This window comes from Coturnix japonica, chromosome 15 (genome assembly GCF_001577835.2).
Source record: "Coturnix japonica isolate 7356 chromosome 15, Coturnix japonica 2.1, whole genome shotgun sequence".
NCBI lineage: Eukaryota > Metazoa > Chordata > Aves > Galliformes > Phasianidae > Coturnix > Coturnix japonica.
The window spans coordinates 477,495-487,648 of NC_029530.1; the positions used below are offsets into that span (position 1 = coordinate 477,495).

At 49.5% G+C, this 10,154-nt stretch overlaps 1 protein-coding gene across 1 annotated transcript in view; it reads right to left on the minus strand.

Moving 5' to 3' along the window:
* Positions 1 to 10,072, minus strand: part of PPIL2 (peptidylprolyl isomerase like 2) — a 42,344-nt gene extending 32,272 nt beyond the window's left edge. Inside the window, exons 1-8 of the mRNA XM_015877527.2 lie at positions 9,835 to 10,072; positions 9,646 to 9,695; positions 9,405 to 9,450; positions 8,800 to 8,862; positions 8,589 to 8,640; positions 3,383 to 3,434; positions 1,980 to 2,071; positions 1,420 to 1,509 (exon numbers count right to left, since the gene is read on the minus strand). Of these exons, the coding sequence (XP_015733013.1) occupies positions 1,420 to 1,509; positions 1,980 to 2,071; positions 3,383 to 3,434; positions 8,589 to 8,640; positions 8,800 to 8,862; positions 9,405 to 9,450; positions 9,646 to 9,695; positions 9,835 to 9,866 (477 nt within the window). The 5' untranslated portion in view covers positions 9,867 to 10,072. The remainder of the gene's footprint in view (positions 1 to 1,419; positions 1,510 to 1,979; positions 2,072 to 3,382; positions 3,435 to 8,588; positions 8,641 to 8,799; positions 8,863 to 9,404; positions 9,451 to 9,645; positions 9,696 to 9,834) is intronic.
* Between the last annotated feature and the right edge of the window lie 82 nt (positions 10,073 to 10,154).

Genomic DNA, 10,154 nt, shown 5'->3' on the forward strand with positions numbered 1-10,154 from the left:
GCTATTCTGCAGGCAGAACATCCCTAGCAGCTGCAGCTTTGCCCTTTCTGCATCAATAAGGAAAAAAGCAACGGCCCAATCTGTGACCATACATGACTCAGATCTCCCATCCATCATCTGCTGCACTGCCCAGCACAGGTACCTCACCTGCTTCCTGCAGCACTCACAGTCAGACTCTGGAAACATCATTTTCTATTGATAAACAAAGCTATTACAGACAGTCCCATTCAGCTGTTGTTTGCAAAGCAAAGGACGTTTTTATAGCAACTTTCTTTATATTTATCTTTCGGACAGACAGCTGGGTCAGCATTTCCCATTCACTCCCAATCCCAGCGCCCTCAGACACCACAGCACTCAGCGAACAGGAGGCAATGGGAAAACCAAAAAACAATAAACGCCAAAGAATCGAAAGGTTGTTTTTTGTAAGAGAAGGAGGATTTGGGACAGAGCTCTGGAGCTACAAACTGAAACACAACAGATTGCAGTCACCAAGTCTGGCCAAGAACCAAAGCCACAGGTGGCAGAGCTTGGCAGGGCGAAGCCAACACACTGCACACAATGCTGACAGCGAGAGGATTGAGGAAGGAGATGCTGGTTTGTCTCCTGACAATTTACATGAAGAAAATCACAGCAAGTTCTTACACCAAATACACAGAGATACTTTAACACCCAGGAGCCAAACCATTTCAGGTCGTGTTCTGCGCATTGGATTTGGGTGGCATTTGAGTAGAACAAGAAAAATTGAGGTATGGCTGCAGGTTGGCAGCAGGCGTCATACAGTTCAATGGAAAATGGTCAGAATCTCTTCCAGTCCAACCCCAAAAATAAGGACAGATTTGCTTTTTCTGATCTTATTTGAGAAGAGCATGTATACATTCAATCCTGAACCTCGCAAACGTATCAAAGTATCTTTAGATGAGTGAATATTTCCATTATCTGCTCACAGTCCTTCAGCTCTCTATCCTGACACAAAGGAATATTTTTTATTCACTCATGTGAATTAAAACTTGTGATTACACACATCTTGTATTCAGGGAAACAGCGAGCAAACAACTGCAAAAGCATCTGCCCAAATTCACCTTTTCACATTACATCCCATCCCTGACATTTGTTGTGCACCATCCCCTTTTTTTTAATTTCTAAAGTTCAGCATTCTACTTATCTACAAGGCACACAGAAGTCAGTGTAGAGGTGCATCAGCCTTTATGTTATACAATATCTTTGTGGCTCGTCTGGGTAATAAAGACAACAGAGCAGTTCCCCTTCTGCCCTCCTCTGCAGGAACAAATCCAGAGTAATGCCTCTCTACTCACTCAGTGATAGAGCACAAATACAGGATATCCATAACGTTCCACCTTCTGAGAAAAGAACAGCAACACCACCTGGATTATTAGACACGTAATGGAGAGAGCAGCTTACCTGCAGTGTCACAATGTCTTGCCGGGTGAAGGGCTCATCTGTCAAGAGATCCTTGTAGCACTTTGGCCTTATGTTCAGCTGCTCAACTGCCTGACAGCCCGGTGAAAGATACAGGTATGAACAAATGAATTCTAATACATACACACTGCAAGTAAATACACGATGCCACTCACAAAGCGCTACGATAAAATAATTGTGCACTTCTTTCTTAACTGGCAGCTGCAATGTTTTCATTGCATGCTTGAAGATGAAAAGCCATTCAATCCCTACAAAAGTCATCGGGTTTTCCTTGTGTTTTTAAAAACAATTTTAACCAAATTCACCACAGAAGTACTGCCAAAATAAACCCCAAATCCTTGAATTTTCTAGGATAAGTATTTCACAGACGGTAGGAGACAGGTGGCTTTAACAAAGGGCTGACATCGACCACAAGTCAGCCAGCAGTTTGTGAGGCCAGTCCATCTCCCTGCTCTTCCTTTCCTTGGCTGTAAGACACAACAAAGCCTACCTACCATTCTAAAGTGTAAATGACTCATATCAAAACGTGACAGACAACATACCTCATAGGCAAACACATTTCCCGTTGTCTTGATGGCCACAATATGGGAGTTATTGGTGAATACAGTAAACAGCACGGGGCAGTGGTATTTACCTGAGGGACAGGAAAAAAGGGTGGATTTAGCATGGAGCCATCACAACTAATTCAAAATAGCTGATTTCTGTTCTTTCTGCAAAGGACATTCACATTTCTTTCTAACACTGAATGTAAATTCAGAGTGTAGGTAATGGTGCTTCAACTGTGCTTTGATTCTTCAGAGCCAAAGAGGAAACAAAACTGAAAAGTGACACTTCAGAGAATTATAAACCAAGCAATGAAAGAGCAGCTTTGAAACGTGCTGCCCTCAGTCTCCCAGCACAGCTTTGTCCAACACACACGGTATCAATGAAGTATCACATTAGAACCATTATTGCTGTAATTAAAGCTCTGCTGAGAGCATGGGCCTGTACCTTAACACACCCAGAACTCTACTTTTGGTGTTGTTCCCAGAAGTGAAGTTTAGCTCACACCCAATGAAAGCTCATAGCAACTGCTGTGCTTTCAGAGAGGAGTGTTTTGCATTTGAATGTGGCAAGCAGAATGCCATTAAATCTGAGCACGTTATTCGATAAGGAACGCAGCTTCTGCTCGCACCAAGCTGTGAATTTTCCCCAGGAGGGTCAACATAAATATTAAGCATGTCAATAACAAGCACACTGATGGGAGCCAGTGTAGGAGGAAAAAGAAAAACGATGGGACGAGCTCCGCAGAAGCAATTAAAGGATGTTGTCAATACTTGATCATTTTGCTAGACCTGAGTGTTTGGGTGAGATTCTGAAATAGGTTGGGCCCGTTTTGTTCTTTTTGTCCTAATTACCATCTGAAAATCAAACCAGCAGGGAGGCCAGAACAGAGATTGCTCACAGCACCTGCAGGGACAGGAAGGGAAGCACCTGCAGAGTATTCACCGATCAAGGGACTGTCCAGAGGAGGCACTGATCTCCAACGTGGAGAAGCAAGCAGCAGCTGAGCACTATTTCTGCTGATGTCACTAAGTTGAACATGAATGACACACTAAGGAGAAAGTTTAAACAGGGCCATCTAGGAGAGGCAGCGGGGTACGGCCCAGTTGACGGGTGCACAAAGACACCAATGAATGCAAGGCCTTGCTCCAGCTACATGCAAAAAGAACAAACCACCACGATGCCACTCCTAGCAAAAGCACAGAGCCTGAGGTGATGCTGAGCTCCACCAAAAAGGGATCATGAAGTGGAAGGGACTGCTATACCTGATAACATTTTGCTGGACAAGCATGAGCAGAGAGGATTCTATGACACTTCACTGGGAGTCAGGCAAACCGGGATTTATTGCAGCATTCATTAAGAAAGAAACAAGCCAACAAGAACAGAAAGTTAACATACTTACCTTCACTGTTCTTAGCAAAATTCAGCTTTATAAGGGACTTGGCATCTAGTTTCTAAAGAAAATGAAGCATGAGGAAAATTAATGACAACAGAATCTAAACACGGAAATAACAGAAACGGCAATGTCAGTATTTTAATAGTGCATCGTGTATTAATGCTATGTTGCAAGCTGTCTGCATCAAAAAAAAGCCCTGGGAGTGGGGGTCACAGCCACAGGAACAAGGCTCACAGCGCATGGGAATGGGGATACAGCCATATTTATGGCATTGTGGTCTGAAACATGGGGCTGGGCAAAGCCAGTGGGCCTGAGAGGTGACAGGGCCCTGCCATAGCATGAGCTGAGCAGGGACACAACAGGCAGAGGCAACCACTGCTGCTGCCCATCAGAAGTGATGACTCCGAAGGGACCTCTGAGGAGAGGCACAAAGCCGCGTGTTCTTTCTGCAGTCATTACCTCTTAAGAGAGCTGCAATGTTTCTTTGCCTCACCCCTTTGGGGTGTTGTGCCCCCAGCAGGGCAGCACCCAGCGCAGCCACCCACCCACAGCCAGCCCTGCCGCCTCCACACCGAGCCAGCAGCTCAGTGGGAAAGAAACCCTCCGACTGCATCACCTATCGACTGCATCACCTATCAGAGACGGATTTGCTGCCAAACGGACTGCTAAGAGCACACGAAGCAAGGGGCCTTTTCAAAGAAACAATCAGATCTCCCAGAGCAGTTGAGCACCTGAGCAGCTCAGGGAGGTTTTCATAATGCAGCCAGCATTTTATACACAGATTTGAGCAGAGATCTGCCAGCCATGGGGCTGGCTCTGCCAGTTCAGTTGTGATGGCAAACAGCGATAACCAATGGAACCCTGGCAGCGGGGCTTTCTGCCCGCAGGAATTCCTCCCTGTGGTCCATGCAGCACACACCACGGCAGCTGGGCTCATCTGCTTGCAGGAAGGCACTTCTTCAAGCAGTTCTTGTCCACTGGTAAGCTGATGGGCTGCCAGAAAGGCAACCATCTCTCTAATGTATTAGCCAGAAGTGCAGAAAGAGCTAATAGGAACCAGATGGAGAAAGGAAGAGAGAAGCCAGGTTGGGCGTCACACATCACCAACAAAATGAAGGCACTGTCTGCAGGCCGCCGGGTTACAAAGAAAGGACAAAGGCAACAGCAGGTCTGAAATGGCAAACTGAATGCAGAACCTTATTCATTTACTCATCAGGCTTTTTGCTAGAACAAAACTGCCACAGAAGCAGTAGGGGAACAGCAGAGCCGCCAAAACAAACATATGAGCCTGGACAGATCCCTTCAACTTAAAACAACTTAATAACACAATGCAGCGCCCATCTGCTGCAGGACAGCCCAGGAATTACAGTACCAAAAAATCCTTTAGAAATACCTCTGGAAACACCAATCAGTTACAGAAAGGCCTTTGCATTATGTCCCCTGCTCACTGCATCAGATCATCCTTCAACAAAAATGGAAACAGTTTCCTAAGAAACAGCATAATGTGGTTGAAGATTCAGGCTTAACATGTTGACAGAATCTCAGTGGAGAAGAGACTGAGCTCCTGCACAGACTTTAAAGGCAGCAGAAGCTGTAACGCACTGTTTCACCTGCCAAAATACCAAGTACCGTCAGAAGTGCAGCCAAGCCCTCGGGCTCTCACTGGATACCCAGGGGAACCGTGTGGTGTTTTGGGTCACATCTTTCCATACTACACAGAAAGGTTCATTTTCAGCAGCAGTTACTGGTGATGCATCAGCTGCTCGTGCTGGCATCTGCTCCTCAGCAGGACCAGCTCTTACATGCCAGCAGTAAGTTCAAAAACAACACGATGTCAGATGAGAAGCACACGTCCTGCCTGGAGCCTTTCCCAGGACGAGAGCCCTGTATGAGGAAGTGCTGCACAGACACGAGTGCGATGGCCGCAGTGTGCCAGCCCTGCCCTCCCAGCAGCCCCACATCACAGGGGGCTTCTGAGTGCCAACAGCAGGCTGGGCTGGGCCACCTGCTGCACTAACTGGGCTGAGAGCTGCCCACGAGAAAACATGGACAGTGCAGTCAGAGCCACAGCCCAGAGATACTGAGAGAAGTCAATGAGCACATCTAATGCATGGAAAGATGGGAGGGGGATTCAGGCTTTTGACAAAGGAAATCTCTGGAGCACCAGGACGGCAAAGCCAGGCTCTGATCCACTACAAAGGATGGCCCTGGCCTACAAAGGCTGCTTGGTACTGGGACCCAAGTGCAGCACCACGCTGCATGTCTGGAGCGGAGCACAGCCTGCACACAGCGCTCAGCAGGGCTGCATGGAAAAGCCAGGCTGCTTTTCACAGACATGTCACACAGGAAACTATCACAGAACGTGACATAAAACCGTATTTTATCCCCTCTGCCCCACCCCGTGTTCTTCTTTTCATTGGAAAACAGTTCTCTCACATGTGGGTGAATCTGCTGTTATTTCTCCTCCATCAAAAAAAGGCAAAGCTTTCTAAGCATCGTCAGTTTGTTGCCATGGCAATGTCCAGTATGGCACAGCCAGGCACCAGCCTTCCCACAGAGACAGCAGCACTGAGCCCTTACGGGAGTTACAGCTCTTCTTTCCATGAATTTCTCACTAGCAATAAAACACGAGGGAGCTCAAATACAGAATGTATTGCTCAGCTTCAAAACCGTTTCTGACCTGAGCTCCCCCCACACAATTACCACCCAGTTTCAGTCAACTTCCAGTGAGGAAAGGAGAAAGCAACGTTTACAAGAAACACTTGGTCTAATTAAAATTCTAAATTCATGACAAGGATGAAAGGCCACAAGCACACAGCTCCGCCTGAGCAGGGAGCAGAGCTGCACATTCACGGCTAAAAGCATCAGAAGCAAGAACACGGGACAGCAGGTGAGCTGAATGGCACGCGGTGCCAGATGCTGCACGGCAAGGAAGGGCGCAAAGCAGCCCCAAAGAAAAGCAGGCAAGTTCCCTCCCTGCTGCCTCCTCTCGCAGGCGACTTTCAGCCACCAGCAGCCCCGGCCCCATCTGTTGCTGACACCGAAGGGCGCTGCCTTTGTCCACAGCCAAACACAGGCCGTTATGGAGCGCAGACTAACGAGGCACAGCGGCAGTTTGCAGATGGGGCACGGCGGCTGCTCCACACCGAGTCATCCTTTGTCATCGCTGTGTCTCTCGTGAAGATTCGACCTACAATCCTCGTGCGTCCGTCAGCAGCGCTCCCGAGTCCCTCCGTGCTGAGGCAGCGCGTCTGTTTTGTTAATGAGGCTCTGACCCGTTGGATACAGGCTGCAAAATAACACCAGCCCAATGGGCACATCTGATGCTCCCAGCACACCTGGGCAGTTGGAGCTGCCTCTTGTCAACACACACTGCAGCGCTCACTGCCACTGCTGCTCCGAGGGCAGAAGGTCGAGGTGTGCTCTGAAGTGCTGCACACAGAACTCTGCTGACAGTGGGGGTGTTCTCCTGACAGCTCCTGGAGCCACAAAGGTCACCTCCAGAGCACACATCCTCTGCACAGATATCCACCACCTGCTGCTCCTTGTCTAGAAGCACACCTGGAATAACACGACTAAAACCGCAACCTACAGCTCATTACCACATCTACCAAACGAGATGGAGTTTGAAGCCACAGTAACATTGATTCACCCCATGGGGGTCACGTGAAACTGAGGTCACACATGCTGAGCTCAGGCCGCAGTGCTTCCCACCCCCACCAGCACAGCCCAATGTCTGCCCACAAGACATGGTGCTCAGCACGCTGCCCACATACACACAGCTCTGTAGGGTGATAACGGCACACAGCGCTGAGCTGCAGAGCTGCACTGGGAATTTCAGCTGTGCTTTAACACTACACCCTTCAATCTGGGCTGATGTATTTCTTACACCTCCAAAACAGCGCGGTTTCTCCATTCGCAATGCTGCAAAACAAGAACAAATACTCAAGCCCTCTTCCTCACTGTGTTCATTTCTCAAGTGAAGAAACAATAACCAGCGCTATCTCCCTCAGTATCTGTGCTTTCAAAACATGTACATGGTAAAAACACTTCCAGATTAAGGAAGTTTCAACTTTGCTCCACTTTCCGCATCCTTCTGGGCAGGATTTCCCGTGGTCACACAGCCAAGGGCTTTTTGAGTGCACTAAGAAGTGTGTGTTTGTTTTCAAACTGCGACCGACACCACCAGCAGTAACGGCAGAGTCCTCCTTCACCTCCCAACAAACCTCTGCCACCACAAGACCAGCAGCACGTCTTCATGAGATTGAAAATACCTTGTGTCCTTACAATAACGCCCAGTAAGACCAGCCGCCAGCACCGCCAGGAGAACAAGTAGCTGCCAAATGTCTAAAAAACATGTTGGAGAAGGACTGTTCCAGGGCTATAAAATGACAGCCTTGGTTGCAATATTTTACTTTCAGGTAGGAAGTCATTGGCTTTGGGAGTGGCTGTAAATATTCAGGCAAACCCCACACTGCCAACCCTCGCTCAGCCGAGCGATTTAAGGAAGCAGCTGGGAGCAGTGCGGGGTGAGGGCGCTCACTGTGTGCGGCCAGGGCTGCTCAGCCAGGCTCTGTGCACAAGGCAGCCCCAGTGCTGCTGCACATCACCATAAACCCACCCTACTGTGCCCACCTCCAGCTTCTCATCCATGGGCACATGTTAAGACCAAGCTCAATTACTGCGCTTGAAAACTGTTATGATCTCCTTGTATCCGCCTGCTGGGAGCACCTTTAATCAAACTCAACATGTCTCAATGGTAATCGCAGCCCGCACCATAAACCAACATCAAACCCCGTGCCATGGCTGCTCCCTCGTGGCCAAGAGAGAAACTGCGCCCGCTCAAGGAAAGGCCTCAGTAAATGAACAACAACCTGTTTAAAACCTGTCCTCAAAAAGAACTTACGCTCTTTAAACGTATCAGAAGACAGAATGATTTCAGTAGGGAAACATCTCCGGTATTTCATACCTGTCTGGTCCTTCAGAGCTCCACACAGAGAGCAATCCCCTCACAACTACCATTTACCTTACGGACAACAATCTGCTTATAGCAACGCAGCACAGGAGCTCTTCTCAGAAGCCCATTCTTTCCTTTTAGCAAACCTGATGTCGAAAGGTTCACATTCTCACTACCATTCAACTTCTTTTACTGCATTAAATAGGAAAGTGAACATCAAGAGAGCCGAGATATGTGACTGCAGCCATCACTCACTTCTCCCGTGATCGGATTGGTTCCGTACTTCTTTATCCAAGGAACGATGCTTCTGAAAAGAGAAGGGAGAAAACTGAGGGATGAGCACCATGAGAAACCTCCATTGTTTTAAACAGGCACAGTAAATTCCTGACAACTTGCTTGGATCTAAAGATGGTTACGCAGCTGTAACCAAAGCAGTTCAGCAAAAGAGCTGAGAACAGGAACTTACAGTATGTCAAAGACTGTCCCATCCGGAGTACAAACCGGGTATTCAAATGGCTGCAGAGACAAACTAGGGGGAAAAAAGACACTTGTTTTAGCAAAATCAGCTGGAAAACATGATGATGATGACAACAGAAGTTAACGACATTTTGCTGATTCAGCTGCGTGTTAAAGAAAGGCTTATGGCAATGAGAACACCGAGCAGTTACCAACACCCGCTACCTCATTCCATGTAAGTTACACCATTCTGGAGGGTTTCAGGTGAGCACCCACAGTCCTGGGGTGGATGCTGTGATGCTCCCTAAGCACAGCAGGTTCCATCAGCAGCTCAAGAAGCAAAGCCAGCAGGAAGCAGTAACACAGCTGAGCCTTCAGGCAACCTCAGGGCAGCATCTGAGTGGAACCCGGCCACGTTCTGACCAGGAGCACAGACCCGCGCTCTGACTGCAGACAGGTGAGCTGTGCACACACCGTGACCGCCCTGTTGTGTCACTTGTGCATCCCCTGCCCTCATTCCCACCGCATTCACACCAATGGAGTTTCCTGGGGGCGCTGAGCTCCGGGCAGCGTTTGGATTCACACCTCAATGAGGATAATGCACCGCCGGCTCACCTGCAGTGATCGAACGAGATGCGCCTGAAGTTGGTGCGGGGATGGTCTGTGGGTGCGACAGAAAACACGGCATTAATGCGGGCCGGGACGGGACACAGACACAGACACAGACACAGCGCGGAGTGAGGCCGGAACGGGACGGGACGGGATGGACACACGGGACAAACGGGACGGACGGGACGGACACGGACACACGGACACACATATGGACACGGACACACGGACACAGTCGGTCACTCACCCGCCTTCTTTCCGCCGTAGAACTGCGTGTACTCGGCACACGTGATGTACCTGCGGGCACAGCGCCGTCAGCTCACGGAGCGCACAATGTAGCACACACCATAGCACACAATACAGCACACACCATAGCACACATCACACATCACATCACACACATCACACACATCACATCACCCCCCCCCCCGCTCACATCTTGTCCTTCTGGTGCTGCCGTTTCCCCATGTCGCTCCGTCCGTCCCGGTTCCCCTTTAACTCCCGCCGGCCGCTCGTTCCGGTGCAGCGCCCAACGGCTCCGCGGGGAACACGGGCAGCACGCGGCGTTCCGGGGCGGCACCGAGCGGAAGAGCCGGGCTGTGACGTGGAGCCGCACGTGGTGCTTTATCGCTCATGGCGTCGGGCTCGTGGTGCAGCCGGTTCTCGGCCGTAGGAAGGAGCGATAGGAGCGATCCCAGCGATCCGAGCGATCCCGGCTCCCAGAGCGCAGGGACGAACCGGCCGGAGCAGCCGCGC